Raw genomic sequence first — 15,693 nt, 5'->3', positions numbered from 1 at the left:
AACACACTATAGTTCCACTACTGACTAGTGGTGAGTACCAAGACAGATGGTTAAAACACTATAGTCCCACTGCTGACTAGTGGTGAGTACCAAGACAGATGGTTAACACACTATAGTACTACTACTGACTAGTGGTGAGTACCAAGACAGATGGTTAAAACACTATAGTCCCACTGCTGACTAGTGGTGAGTACCAAGACAGATGGTTAAAACACTATAGTCCCACTACTGACTAGTGGTGAGTACCCATATCCCTCACTTAACATGATATCAATATGAGCAAGAGATATTGAGATATCGGTTTATCCTTGTTGTTAACCTACACTATGAGGTAATGAACATTCATAAGTCTTGCAGGCACAAAACCCTCTCACAGGCTCTCAACAGCATAGTTAACTGGCTGCTGATGGTCCATCAACTGGCTTCCCATTGTATTCAAACTGGTTAGGTAGGTCTATCTGCTACCAGAATATTTACGTCTAGCCCAATAGAAAATCTGCAAGCAGCTGTCTACACTTCACATTCATACATGATATAGATATAGATTTTCCCATCACTACTAATAACTATCCATACTAGTACCGTGACAAAACATGACAAAACAGTCACCAAGCTTCTGGGTAGCTAGCTGCACTCAAAGAGAAATACTCACTAAGATAAGATGCTTGTAATTCAGATTAGGGATGCACGATATATCGGTGATATGCTGACGTGCATACTTACAGTTGAAGTCGGAAGTTTACAAACACTTAGGTTGGATTCAATAAAACTCGTTTTTCAACCACTCCACAAATTTCTTGTTAACAGACTATAGTTTTGGCAAGTCGTTTAGGACATCTACTTTGTGCATGACACAAGTAATTTTTCCAACAATTGTTTACAGACAGATGATTTCACTTATAATTCACTGTATCACAATTCCAGTGGGTCAAACGTTTATATTCGCTAAGTTGACTGTGCCTTTAAACAGCTTGGAAAATTCCAGAAAATTATGCCATGGCTTTAGAAGCTTCTGATAGGCTAATTGACATCATTTGAGTCAATTGGAGGTATACCTGTGGATGTATTTCAAGGCCTACCTTCAACTCAGTGCCTCTTTGCTTGACATCAATGGAAATCATAAGAAATCAGCCAAGACCTCAGAAAAAAATCCTTGGGAGCAATTTCCAAATGCCTGAAGGTTTGAAAATAAAGGAGAGCCACACTCTAGGAGCTCAGATGCAAAAATATTTAATTACCAACGTTTCGACAGGCAAGCTGTCTTCATCAGGGTACAATCACAGACACTGCGGGATGACTCGTTTATATATAGTGTCAAGACACACAGGTGTCTGTAATCATGGCCAAGAGTGGCCTAATATCATTGGTTAATTTCTCAAATATTAAAATGGCATAGAAAGAGCAACATACAATAAATACAAATGGATAGCATACGATCATAGACTCACTTAAGACCACACAAGCCTACAAACAACCACAATGGCAAAGTCACAACAATCACAAGAATGGCTTCAGATCAAAGTCCACGTTAAGACCGAAGGGAGCAAGGGTCTTTATAGGCTTGTTGTTTGTAGGCTGTTGTTTGTTGTTTGTAGGCTTGTGTGGTCTTAAGTGAGTCTATGATCGTATGCTATCCATTTGTATTTATTGTATGTTGCTCTTTCTATGCCATTTTAATATTTGAGAAATTAACCAATGATATTAGGCCACTCTTGGCCATGATTACAGACACCTGTGTGTCTTGACACTATATATAAACGAGTCATCCCGCAGTGTCTGTGATTGTACCCTGATGAAGACAGCTTGCCTGTCGAAACGTTGGTAATTAAATATTTTTGCATCTGAGCTCCTAGAGTGTGGCTCTCCTTTATTTTCTAGTTTTCCACTCCGCTAGCCAGCACCTGGCCTAATAAGTGTGCGTTTCTTTTTCTTCTCAACTGCCTGAAGGTACCACGTTCATCTGTACAAACAATAGTACGCAAATATAAACACCATGGGACAACGCAGCCGTCATACCGCTCAGGAAGGAGACGCTTTCTGTCTCCTAGAGATGAACTTACTTTGGTGTGAAAAGTGCAAATCAATCCCAGAACAACAGCAAAGACCCTTGTGAAGATGCTGGAGGAAACAGGTACAAAAGTATCTATAGACACAGTAAAACGAGTCCTATATCGACATAACCTGAAAGGCCGCTCAGCAAGGAAGAAGCCACTGCTCTAAAACCGCCATAAAAAAGCCAGACTGTGGTTTGCAACTGCACAGGTTGACAAAGATCATACTTTTTGGAGACATGTCCACTGGTCTGATGAAGCAACAATAGAACTGTTTGGCCATAATGACCATTGTTATGTTTGGAGGAAAAAGGGGAAGGCTTGCAAGCCGAAGAACACCATCCCAACCGTGAAGCACAGGGGTGGCAGCATCATGTTGTGGGGGTGCTTTGCTGCAGGAGGGACTGGTGCACTTCACAAAATAGATGGCATCATGAGGAAGGGAAATTATGTGGATATATTGAAGAAACATCAGTCAGGAAGTTAAAGCTTGGTTGCAAATGTGTCTTCCAAATGGACAATGACCCCAAGCATACTTCCAAAGTTGTGGCAAAATGGCTTAAGGACAATAAAGTCAAGGTATTGGAGTGGTCATCACAAAGCCCTGACCTTAATCCTATAGAAAATTTGTGGGCAGAACTGAAAAGCATGTGCGAGCAAGGAGGCCTACAAACCCGACTCAGTTACACCAGCTCTATCAGGAGGAATGGGCCAAAATTCACCCTACTTATTGTGGGAAGCTTGTGGAAGGCTACCCGAAACGTTTGACCCAAGTTAAACAATTTAAAGGCAATGCTACCAAATACTAATTGAGTGTATGTAAACTAATGACCCACTGGGAATATGATGAAAGAAATAAAAGCTGAAAAATCATTCTCTCTACTATTATTCTGACATTTCACATTCTTAATATAAAGTGGTGATCCTAACTGACCTAAGACAGGGAATTTTTACTAGGATTAAATGTCAGGAATTGTGAAAAACTGAGTTTAAATGTATTAGGCTAAGGTGTATGTAAACTTCCGACTTCAACTGTATATAACGTAGGTACATGACATAATGACGGCGTGTAAACTGTAGCGCTACACGTCAACACATCATTCCTAACCTAGCCCACAATGCCTCTTGCACTGAGATGCAGTGCCTTAGACCGCTGCGTCTATGTGTGGGTGCTAACTATTTAACTTAAAAGGCCGCTAAGTTTTTTCATATCAGTATCGTTTTTTTTGGCAAGGAAAATATCAGATATCGGTATAGGCCAAAAATGTAATATCAGTGCATCACTAATTCAGATAGTAGCAACAAACAAACAAACACACACACACACCTCATCTTTCTTCTGCTCGTCAGTCTTCTCCTCCAGGTAGTGAGAGGATGGAAGGTATTTTCTCACTTGGACCTCCTTGGGCGCCTCACTCACTGAAAGTACAGACAGACAGAGAGATGGACAGACAGAAACAGTGACAGTGAGACCAGAGAGTTGGGAGGGGTTGTGTTAGAATGGCAGTGGGCTACTGTGTATATACAGGGTTGTGTTAGAATGGTAGTGGGCCACTGTGTATATACAGGGTTGTGTTAGAATGGCAGTGGGCCACTGTGTATATACAGGGTTGTGTTAGAATGGCAGTGGGCCACTGTGTATATACAGGGTTGTGTTAGAATGGCAGTGGGCCACTGTGTATATACAGGGTTGTGTTAGAATGGCAGTGGGACACTGTGTATATACAGGGTTGTGTTAGAATGGTAGTGGGCCACTGTGTATATACAGGGTTGTGTTAGAATGGCAGTGGGCCACTGTGTATATACAGGGTTGTGTTAGAATGGCAGTGGGCCACTGTGTATATACAGGGTTGTGTTAGAATGGCAGTGGGCCACTGTGTATATACAGGGTTGTGTTAGAATGGCAGTGGGCCACTGTGTATATACAGGGTTGTGTTAGAATGGCAGTGGGCCACTGTGTATATACAGGGTTGTGTTAGAATGGCAGTGGGCCACTGTGTATATACAGGGTTGTGTTAGAATGGCAGTGGGCCACTGTGTATATACAGGGTTGTGTTAGAATGGCAGTGGGCCACTGTGTATATACAGGGTTGTGTTAGAATGCCAGTGGGCCACTGTGTATATACAGGGTTGTGTTAGAATGGCAGTGGGACACTGTGTATATACAGGGTTGTGTTAGAATGGCAGTGGGCCACTGTGTATATACAGGGTTGTGTTAGAATGCCAGTGGGCCACTGTGTATATACAGGGTTGTGTTAGAATGGCAGTGGGCCACTGTGTATATACAGGGTTGTGTTAGAATGGCAGTGGGCCACTGTGTATATACAGGGTTGTGTTAGAATGGCAGTGGGCCACTGTGTATATACAGGGTTGTGTTAGAATGCCAGTGGGCCACTGTGTATATACAGGGTTGTGTTAGAATGGCAGTGGGACACTGTGTATATACAGGGTTGTGTTAGAATGACAGTGGGCCACTGTGTATATACAGGGTTGTGTTAGAATGCCAGTGGGCCACTGTGTATATACAGGGTTGTGTTAGAATGGCAGTGGGACACTGTGTATATACAGGGTTGTGTTAGAATGGCAGTGGGTGTGTATACTGTATGTTCAACGGCAGCAGCACTAACCTAACCACTAGAACACAATAGGCCACATGCAGAGACACTGCGCAAGTCTTCTCTGACTTGATTGGTCTCAATCAGTCAGGCCTGGAAGAACATGGGTCTTCACACATGCTAATAGCTCTTAACTTGTCCAATGTCCTTTTCATTACATTTTAAAATCACCTTTATTTGATTGCTAATTTCAACAGTCAAGCTTCGGATGTTGTTAATTTGGATGGATAATTTAATTTACAATCACTACACCCTCCCGTCTATTCCCGTTCATTTGATTGGCTGATGCTGATGTTCCATTAAAAGAACACTTCCTGTACCATCAAAACATACAGTGGCAAGAAAAAGTATGTGAACCCTTTGGAAATACCTGGATTTCTGCATAAATAGGTCTTAACATTTTGTCTGATCTTCATCTAAGTCAAAACAATAGACAAACACAGTCTGCTTAAACTAATAACACACAAACAATTATACGTTTTCATGTCTTTACTGAACACACTGTATAAACATTCACAGTGTAGGTTGGAAAAAGTATGTGAACCCTTGGATTTAATAACTGGTTGACCCTCCTTTGGCAGCAATAACCTCAACTAAATGTTTTCTGTAGTTGTGGATCAGACCTGCACAACGGTCAGGAGGAATTATGGACCATTAATCTTTACAAAACTCTTTCAGTTCAGCAATATTCTTGGGATGTCTGGTGTGAACTGCTCTCGAGGTCATGCCACAGCAGCTCAGTCGGGTTGAGGTCAGGACTCTGACTGGGCCACTCCAGAAGATGTATTTTCTTCTGTTGGAGCCATTCTGCTGTTGATTTACTTCTGTGTTTTAGGTCGTTGTCCTGTTGCATCACCCAACTTCTGTTGAGCTTCAATTGGCGGACAGATAGCCTAACATTCTCCTGCAAAATGTCTTGAATTCTTGGGAATTCATTTTTCCATCGATGATAGCAAGCTGTCCAGGCCCTGAGGCAGCAAAGCTGCCCCAAACCATGATACTCTCCCTCCACCATACTTTACAGTTGGGATGAGGTTTTGATGTTGGTGTGCTGTGCCTTTTTCCTTGGTGTGCTGTGTTCCTTCCAAACAACTCAACTGTAGTTCATCTGTCCACAAAATATTTTGCCAGAAGCGCTGTGGAACATCCAGGTGCTCTTTTGAAAACTTCAGACGTGCAACAATGTTTTTTTTGAACAGCAGTGGCTTCTTCCGTGGTGTCCTCCCATGAACACCATTCTTGTTTAGTGCTTTACGTTTCGTAGACTCATCAACTGAGATGTTAGCATGTTCCAGAGATTTCTTTAAGTCTTTAGCTGACACTAGGATTCTTCTTAACCTCATTGAGCATTCTGCGCTGTGCTCTTGCAGTCATCTTTGCAGGTCGGCCACTCCTAGGGAGAGTAGCAACAGTGATGAATTTCTCCTTTTATAGACAAGTTGTCTTACCATGGACTGATGAACATCAAGGCTTTTAGAGATACTTTTGTAACCCTTTCCAGTTTTATGCAAGTCAACAATTTTTCATCTTAGGTCTTCTGAGATCTCTTTTGTTTGAGGCATGGTTCACATCAGTCAATGCTTCCTGTGAATAGCAAACTCACATTTTGTGAGTGTTTTTTATAGGGCAATCTGGTCTCATTGATTGGACTCCAGGTTAGCTGACTCCTGACTCCAATTTGCTTTTGGAGAAGTCATTAGCCTAGGGGTTCACATACTTTTCCCAACCTACACTGTGAATGTTTAAATGATGTATTCAATATAGACAAGAAAAATACAATAATGTGTGTGTTATTAGTTTAAGCACACTATGTTTAAAGATCTAGATCAAAATTGATGACCAATTTATGCAGAAATGCAGGTAATTGCAAAGGGTTCACATACTTTTTCTTGCCACTATACATGTGTGTCATTCCAGGTACACAGATCCACAAGACTCTGCTCAAAGCCTGTATCGGTAATTCTACGTTATAGAAGATCTCTGCCTAACATTGAGTTGATTGACGATTGGCTGTCAGAATAGATTTAGCTATTCTTGTATATCTTGTCAAACCCAGGATTTGGCCCATGAAAGAGTGGATAGGTTGCCCCTTATAAACTGTATCTGCTCGGCTTCTCATCTGACATTCAAAAGGTCTATCTAACAGTAATGCTGTTGACTTCAGTCTACTGTTTGAACTATATGTGCCTGGGCGGAGCAGAGCTGAGGTTTGCCCCTACCTGGGGTCATGTCTTTGGGCTTGAGGCTGATGGAGTGGTGCTTCCCATCAGAACCAGCCAGCCAGGCTGAGGCAGTCAGAGAGGACTCCCACCACACTGCTGTGTCTGGGTACACATCATCCTGAAAGAACTCTTTCTGTGGACGGACGGAGAGACGGAAGGAGGGAGACGAGACACGACAGGATTAGTTCAGAACTCAAACAGCTCAAACTCCACAGACTAAGTACAAACAGGGGTTCACATACCAAACCCTTTTTACTGGTAGTCCTTTGAGGCCCTGGTCTTAAAAGTCATCAAATAACTGCAGGTTTTTCCTATTTCCCCCATATATACACTAGATGGCAGCGTTCAGCCATAACTCACTCTGACGCGGGGGACTCTAAAGGCCACTGGCTCTATGGAGGTCTTACTGAGCCTCAGACCCCTGGCCACCTCTACCTCTTGCACCACACACTCAGTCTTCGGCAGGAAGGCCAAGCCCTAAACACAGAAAACAGGAAGTTCATACAGAGAGATTCTACAGGTCTACAGGTGCCAGCGTAATTAGTTGACAGATCGTCAATTAGTCAGTCAATTCACAGACATTTTATACAAGTCACAAATTCAGGGAAATGTTTTTATCTATTGACTTCAAAACATGTAATAAGAAGGAGAGGGATATAGGAAATGAGAAAGAAAGAGGGAAAAGCAGGGATGTAAATGCTGTTAACATAAAGTCTATACCTTGTGGGGCTCTGAGGAGTTGAAGCTGGCACATTCCAGGAAATAGGGAGCTTCTGGCACTATCTCAAAGATGTACACTCGCGTGTCACCCTGGTAAATGTAGACAACAACAACAACAATGGCTGTATTGGTTTACTCGTGTCAAAGTCTGGGTATGGGGAGTCAGTATGGATCTACCAATCCACCACCACCAATGGTCGACATTAGCCCGGTCCCAGATAGTTTTTTGTTGTCTACTAGACATAGGAGTTGGCAAGACAGCACAAACAGATCGGGAACCAGGCTAGGCAGACATTATTTTCATGAAGCACAAGAGTCTGTAACAGACTTTCAACATCAAGTCAATATGGGTTCTATTTTCTTCTATCCAAAAGAAATGCTCTGTTTATTTGTTTGATTGTTGTCGTTTACTTTTCCGGTGAGGATGACGACGCTGGTGTCGGGGTCGTAGAAGGGAATGAGGGTGGAGGGCGAGACGTCGGTGGGGGCGCTGGCGATGGCCCCGGAGGACAGGGACTCAGCGGAGTGCAGGTACAGGGTTCTCTCACTGCGACTGCAGAAGGGGGAAAACACATCGGGGGTCAAAGGTGAGGTGAACTGTGGTGACATCATCAATGAGGTCTCGGGTCAGCGGGCTTCTTTTCCTCTTATAAAGCAATTGGTGCAGTTTTTTGTGTGAACCAAGATTATAGGTGAACTACATGTCAGACTGTCTGAATGGTCATACACAAACGATGAACTGAATTAATTAAATGAAGGTAAATGGATTGTTAAGCACAAATTGAACCTCAACTATCAAACAGAAATACAGAGAAATATTCACCTGTCGAATCCTGACACCATCAGGTATTTGCCGTCACACACCCACACCACACGAGCCCCTCTGTGGCCCTCAGGACCTGCACCCTCCTGCAGAGAGAGAGAGAGGAGAATGAGAGATATGGAAATACTCTGTTTCCACACAAAAAGGTTAAAAACTCCTCATGTCTCCTGTACACACACCTGTACTGGGTCAGCAGACTTGCGAGGGTCGTAGATGCGCAATTTCCCATCCTTACACACCGTGGCCAGGTGTTTACCATCCGGACTCCACGCCATCCCAAATATCTATATGCACACCAGGCAGGAGAGAGGGAGCAGAGAAAGGAACGAGTGAAAAGTTGAAATGAAGCAAAATGCACATTCCTTGTACATACTGTAGGTAGGATCAATCAATCAATATCCATCCATCAATTATTATCCCAGATAAATTCTACCACGCCCCTATTCTCTAACAAAACCAGTGGTTCCACCCCCTGCCGATGCCACATTCCTTATGTCCCGCTCCTTTCCCTCCTCCCCCGTCACCTGATCCTGGTGTCCCCGGAGCGCTTTGACCTCGTCCCCAGACTCCAGGTTCCACAGGCGCACCGTCTGGTCGTAGGAGGAGGATGCCAGCAGGCCCGACGCCAGGGGGTGGAACTTGACTGAGTAGATCTTCTCAGTGTGGCCTGTGATTGGTCAAAACCCCTGTCACTCACTCACATTCTATCAATCAATCAAGATATGATTTATTTCTATTGATAGATTCAGTCACACAGTATAAGGCTATATATATAAGGATAATAAGACAGTATAAGGCTATATATATAAGGATAATAAGACAGTATAAGGCTATATATATAAGGATAATAAGACAGTATAAGGCTATATATAAGGATAATAAGACAGTATAAGGCTATATATAAGGATAATAAGACAGTATAATGCTATATATAAGGATAATAAGACAGTATAAGGCTATATAAAAGGATAATAAGACAGTATAAGGCTATATATAAGGATAATAAGACAGTATAAGGCTATATATAAGGATAATAAGACAGTATAAGGCTATATAAAAGGATAATAAGACAGTATAAGGCTATATATAAGGATAATAAGACAGTATAAGGCTATATAAAAGGATAATAAGACAGTATAAGGCTATATATAAGGATAATAAGACGCACTGTAGCAAATTGCATACCGGTATCCTGTTCATTTAATTTCTGTCACTCATTGAATGAAGGAGAGAGTACTGATACATATGTGGCTACATTCACTCACACATCTACATGTTCAGATATTTCACATTGGACCCCAAACGCCCCAGCTCTGAGTCTAACTTCATTCAATTCAATTCTACTTTAATTGAACTTAAATTGGGCTCCAGGCCCCTGTGGAGTGTGTCTTACCCTGCAGGATGGTCTCTGGCTCAGTCAGGGTCTCTGTCAGACCCCCCTCGGGCACCTGCCACACACGGATCTTAGCATCGTCGCCCGCCACCACCAGCCTGTGACTGTTGAAGGGGTCCCAGGAGAAGTCAGCCACGTTGACAGAGTTCTGGATGGTGGGCAGGCCCGTGTCCGCTAGCTTCCCAGCCTGAGACAACTGAGGAGGGGGGCAGTGAGATACATCCCTCTTTCTTTAATGTGTGAACCAATAAAGCCACATCTTTGGTCTAATATGGTGGCACCCGCAGAAATCCTAAATGACTATTTATACTATTCATCCTATTATTTGATGACATTGTACTGTATATGTAATTCTGTAGCGGCTGCATATTATTTCATGTTAGTTGAGGCGCTGTCTACTCCCCTCCAACTAATAAGATGACGCAGCCATAAAACACCCTCACTTTAGCAGAATTCTGCTTTCTCGGCCAGGGCTCACTTAAAAAAGATAAATATAATGACAAATAAAAATAACTAAAAGAATACCACAATATTTCGGATAAAGACACATTATCTTCCATTTTCTAAGTGTGGAAGTACCTCAAAGATGGCGATCTGACCCCCGGCGGTGGCGAGGGGCACGGCCACGCGATGGCGGTTGGCACAGAAGCCATCACACTCCCCGGGCGTGGTGAGGTTGAGCCCCTTCAGGTTGGTGAAGTGGGTGTCTCTGTGGAGCACCGCACCCTGCAGGTGACGAAACTTACTGCTGGGACCTGGGGGAGGAGGAGAGGGAGAGAGAGGGAGGGGGAGGAGAGAGAGGGAGGGGGAGGGGGGTTAGAGGAGGCGAGCAGGGTGATTTTAGACCTTAGCTACATTATTTATAACCTGGGTTTTGAGCATTAGGCACCAACCTGAAGAAATTATTTACAATGATGTACCTGGTCCAATAAGAAATGTTTGTTTTAGTTTTCTGTTGCAAAACATTTTGTTACACAGTGCCCAATGAACACAACCCAGGTACATTATTAGTAACCTAGTCCCAAACTCTTGTATGGTTAACAAACAAGTTGGTTACAGCACATTTAGAATGGTAACAGGCTACATCAGACAGAGGGTACTGGCAGTGTGCCTGGTCCCAGATCTGTTTATGCTGTCTTGATATGCTAGCAGTGTGTAGGATTGGATCGTCAGACAGGTTCAGATTAGTCCAAACCACCAACTCTCTATATCTCTCACAGTTCAGTTGTAAATACAGCTCAAACCAACAGTCAGCATGACATTATAATAAGATAATGACAAGGTTAGGAAATGAGATGAGAGAGAGAGAAAGCCTTACCTAGCATTGAGACTGACACTGTCAAATCTTACATAACATACTTCCTAATACCATAACCGGATATGTAACACAGAGCATTGTGGGTAATGTAGTACCACTACAGTTTCCAAAACAGCCTTACTCAACATGTTGCTGATGGGTAAGGATGTGTGTGTGCGTATGTGTGTGTGTATTCACGTATATGTGTGTGTGAGATGGAGCACTGCTACTGTTTCCCAAACAGCCTTACCCAACATGCTGTTGATGGCTTTGGCACTCTGGCTGGGGCTGGGGAGGAAGCCTGAGGAGAGGCCAGAGGTGGAGGAGGGGGAGCGGGACGGGGCAGCACTGCTGCTGGTGGAGCTCAGGGGACTGCTGGAGGTGGAGCAGCCTCGCACTGGAGCCTCCTGGAGAGGAAGAACAACAGTAATACATATACAATATACAATCATATAATTAAACAATAAGGCCCGGGGGGGGGGGGGTGGTATATGGCCAATATACCACTGCTAAGGGGTTTTCTTCAGCACAACACAACGCGGAGTGCCTGGATATAGCCCTTAGCCGTGGTATATTGGCAATATATCACAAATCCCCGAGGTTTCTTATTGCTATAATAAATTGGTTACCAACGTAATTAGACCAGTAAAAATAAATGTTTTGTCATACCAGTGGTATATGGTCTGATATACCACGGCTTTCAGCCAATCAGCAACAGGGCCGAGTTACCCCGTGTATATATCCAATATAGTGTATATCAATCAAGTTTATTTTATATAGCCCTTCGTACATCAGCTAATATCTCGAAGTGCTGTTCAGAAACCCAGCCTAAAACCCCAAACAGCAAGCAATGCAGGTGTAGAAGCACGGTGGCTAGGAAAAACTATATGGTCTAATTAATATAAAATACTTTCTAGAGAGAAGGAATAATAATAATATGGTCACTAAACCAGATGTCTTTATCCGAAGATACTCACCAGTTTACAGACTACTTTAATCTACAGACTTTAGATGCTCACAGGTTTACAGACTACTTTAATCTACAGATTTGAGATGTTTACAGACTACTTTAATCTACAGACTTTAGATACTCACAGGTTTACAGACTACTTTAATCTACAGACTTTAGATACTCACAGGTTTACAGACTACTTTAATCTACAGACTTTAGATACTCACAGGTTTACAGACTACTTTAATCTACAGACTTTAGATACTCACAGGTTTACAGACTACTTTAATCTACAGACTTTAGATACTCACAGGTTTACAGACTACTTTAATCTACAGACTTTAGATACTCACAGGTTTACAGACTACTTTAATCTACAGACTTTAGATACTCACAGGTTTACAGACTACTTTAATCTACAGGCTTTAGATACTCACAGGTTTACAGACTATTTCATCTACAGACTTTAGATACTCACAGGTTTACAGACTACTTTCATCTACAGACTTTAGATACTCACAGGTTTACAGACTACTTTCATCTACAGACTTTAGATACTCACAGGTTTACAGACTACTTTCATCTACAGACTTTAGATACTCACAGGTTTACAGACTATTTCATCTACAGACTTTAGATACTCACAGGTTTACAGACTACTTTCATCTACAGACTTTAGATACTCACAGGTTTACAGACTACTTTAATCTACAGACTTTAGATACTCACAGGTTTACAGACTACTTTAATCTACAGACTTTAGATACTCACAGGTTTACAGACTACTTTAATCTACAGACTTTAGATACTCACAGGTTTACAGACTACTTTAATCTACAGACTTTAGATACTCACAGGTTTACAGACTACTTTAATCTACAGACTTTAGATACTCACAGGTTTACAGACTACTTTAATCTACAGATTTGAGATATTCACAGGTTTACAGACTACTTTAATCTACAGACTTTAGATGCTCACAGGTTTACAGACTACTTTAATCTACAGACTTTAGATGCTCACAGGTTTACAGACTACTTTAATCTACAGACTTTAGATACTCACAGGTTTACAGACTACTTCAATCTACAGACTTTAGATACTCACAGGTTTACAGACTACTTTAATCTACAGACTTTAGATACTCACAGGTTTACAGACTACTTTAATCTACAGACTTTAGATACTCACAGGTTTACAGACTACTTTAATCTACAGACTTTAGATACTCACAGGTTTACAGACTACTTTAATCTACAGACTTTAGATACTCACAGGTTTACAGACTACTTCAATCTACAGACTTTAGATACTCACAGGTTTACAGACTACTTTAATCTACAGACTTTAGATACTCACAGGTTTACAGACTACTTTCATCTACAGACTTTAGATGCTCACAGGTTTACAGACTACTTTAATCTACAGACTTTAGATACTCACAGGTTTACAGACTACTTTAATCTACAGACTTTAGATACTCACAGGTTATTCCAAGATATTCAATCAATACTGTATGTGTGGCCCGATGCAACAATTTGAGAGAAAATAAACAAAATCCAAATTCCATTTGTATTAAAAATACAATAAAAAGGTAGTTGCTAGCAGAGGGAATATGGGAACGGAGGGAATGAGGGAACGGAGGAAATGAGGGAACTGAGGGAACGGAGGAAATGAGGGAACGGAGGGAACGGAGGAAATGAGGGAACGGAGGGAATGAGGGAACGAAGGGAATAGAGGGAATGAGGGAACGGAGAGAGTCAAAAGAGAAATGAAAATGACCCATAGAGGAGGAGAACGGGGGATGCTGGACTCTCACCTCTTTGCTCCTCCCACTGGGCAGCTCTTTCTTAGCAGGCGTCTGATTGGCTGGTTTAGCGTTGTTAGGCTTCTGACGATTGGATGGGTTGACACTGACCTTCTCAACCTGAGAAGACGCCCATGATTGGATGTTTAAGAGAACAGCAGGCTATTGCTTGGTCCTGAAGTACAAACCGTGCCAAAAAACCAAGCACTTCTATTGGTACTGTATGTAAATTGTATCCAAGTTAGAATACAGATTATAGTTATATTGTGTAGTGTGGTGGTGGTACATCCAAGTTAGAATACAGATTATAGTTATATTGTGTAGAGTGATGGTGGTACATCCAAGTTAGAATACAGATTATAGTTATATTGTGTAGAGTGATGGTGGTACATCCAAGTTAGAATACAGATCAGAGTTCTTTTTGTGTATAGTGATGGTGGTACATCCAAGTTAGAATACAGATTATAGTTATATTGCGTAGAGTGATGGTGGTATATCCAAGTTAGAATACAGATCAGAGTTATATTGTATAGAGTGATGGTAGTACATCCAAGTTAGAATACAGATCAGAGTTATATTGCGTAGAGTGATGGTGGTATATCCAAGTTAGAATACAGATTATAGTTATATTGTGTAGAGTGATGGTGGTACCTGTTTCTCGCCACCTTTCCACCACTCCGCAGCTGACATGGCTGCGGTCCGGCCCAAGGTGTCTGGGTACAGGTCTGCATGGAACTCCTGTCCTGACTGAATTAGAGACACACAAAAGCAGACATACTCTAAAATGGAAGACATAAAGGCTCGCTGCCTGTTGAATGGTTGCTCATTCCATAACTTTATTTTCCTCAGTGACGACAAAGACACTATTGCCAAGCCCCCCCCCCCCCCCCCCCATCAGTTTAGAAACAAGTACAGGGAAAGAACTGTTGCCATGGCATCAAAATGACAGATGGATCTGCCGTTACAGTAGCCTGAGAGATACTGGACCTTGCGCGGCACGTGGTAGTTGATTGGCACGATGAAGCTGTCCGTCAGCTGCAGGACCCGCATGACCTCACAGGACAGGACGTCCAATGCCAGCTTGGGTACCATGGCAACGCCTCGCGTTGGGGCCTCCGTCAGACAGTGGCTCACTGGAGAGAAAGAGCGGAGGAGAGAATACGAGGGAAAAAGAAGGAGAGAGTAGAGGACAGACCTGGGTGTGTGAGAGAGGGAGTGGGAGAGGTAGGAGGACAGTATTGAAAAATGAACAACCACTTATGATCTGTCCTTACCTTGGGAAAGGAATGGTTCAGTGGCAGACACCTCGAAGCAGTCAATGACACTATCTCCCTATGGAAGAGAGAACGAAGCAGACAGGAGTGTATTTACTGAGGAAGATAATAGTAAAAGATGACATGAGGCCAGCTGCCTTCATCCTATCTGTTAAGGGAGACAACAAACTACATCTTACCATCCCAGATACTGTGAGGAGGCCGGAGTCAGGGTCAAATAAAGGCATCAGGGTCCTGAGAATGGAGAATAGGGGGGGGGGGGATGGAGAGGGAGGGAGGAGAGAGAATAGAGGGAGGAGAGGGAGAGAGGAGAGGAGAGAGAGCAGAGGGAGGAGAGAGAGAGTAGAGGGAGGGAGGAGAGAGAGAGGGAGGAGAGAGTAGAGGGAGGAGAGGGAGTTAGCAGAGGGAGGAGAGAGAGAGTAGAGGGAGTAGAGGGAGGGAGGAGAGAGAGCAGAGGGAGGAGAGAGAGAGTAGAGGGAATAGAGGGGAGAGAGAGAGAGAGGGGGAAGAGAGAGGAGGGGGAGAAGAGAAAAACATGA

The 15,693-nt window shown here is 42.8% G+C and overlaps 1 protein-coding gene across 1 annotated transcript in view; it reads right to left on the bottom strand.

The window, feature by feature from the left end:
• Positions 1-15,388, bottom strand: part of LOC129833679 (mitochondrial import inner membrane translocase subunit tim16-like) — a 26,247-nt gene extending 10,859 nt beyond the window's left edge. The window contains exons 1-16 of the mRNA XM_055898426.1: positions 15,334-15,388; positions 15,155-15,212; positions 14,868-15,013; positions 14,532-14,627; positions 13,893-14,000; positions 11,372-11,528; positions 10,404-10,579; positions 9,825-10,020; positions 8,956-9,098; positions 8,611-8,715; positions 8,432-8,517; positions 8,020-8,161; positions 7,609-7,698; positions 7,249-7,365; positions 6,886-7,021; positions 3,379-3,470 (exon numbers count right to left, since the gene is read on the bottom strand). Coding sequence (XP_055754401.1) covers positions 3,379-3,470; positions 6,886-7,021; positions 7,249-7,365; positions 7,609-7,698; positions 8,020-8,161; positions 8,432-8,517; positions 8,611-8,715; positions 8,956-9,098; positions 9,825-10,020; positions 10,404-10,579; positions 11,372-11,528; positions 13,893-14,000; positions 14,532-14,627; positions 14,868-15,013; positions 15,155-15,212; positions 15,334-15,381 — 1,896 coding nt within the window. The 5' untranslated portion in view covers positions 15,382-15,388. The remainder of the gene's footprint in view (positions 1-3,378; positions 3,471-6,885; positions 7,022-7,248; positions 7,366-7,608; positions 7,699-8,019; positions 8,162-8,431; positions 8,518-8,610; positions 8,716-8,955; positions 9,099-9,824; positions 10,021-10,403; positions 10,580-11,371; positions 11,529-13,892; positions 14,001-14,531; positions 14,628-14,867; positions 15,014-15,154; positions 15,213-15,333) is intronic.
• Positions 15,389-15,693: the final 305 nt, after the last annotated feature.

The sequence above is a fragment of the Salvelinus fontinalis genome, chromosome 34 (assembly GCF_029448725.1).
Source record: "Salvelinus fontinalis isolate EN_2023a chromosome 34, ASM2944872v1, whole genome shotgun sequence".
Lineage (NCBI taxonomy): Eukaryota > Metazoa > Chordata > Actinopteri > Salmoniformes > Salmonidae > Salvelinus > Salvelinus fontinalis.
The sequence above is the reverse complement of the archived record's forward strand: the minus strand, read 5'-3'. Positions and strand labels throughout refer to the sequence as shown.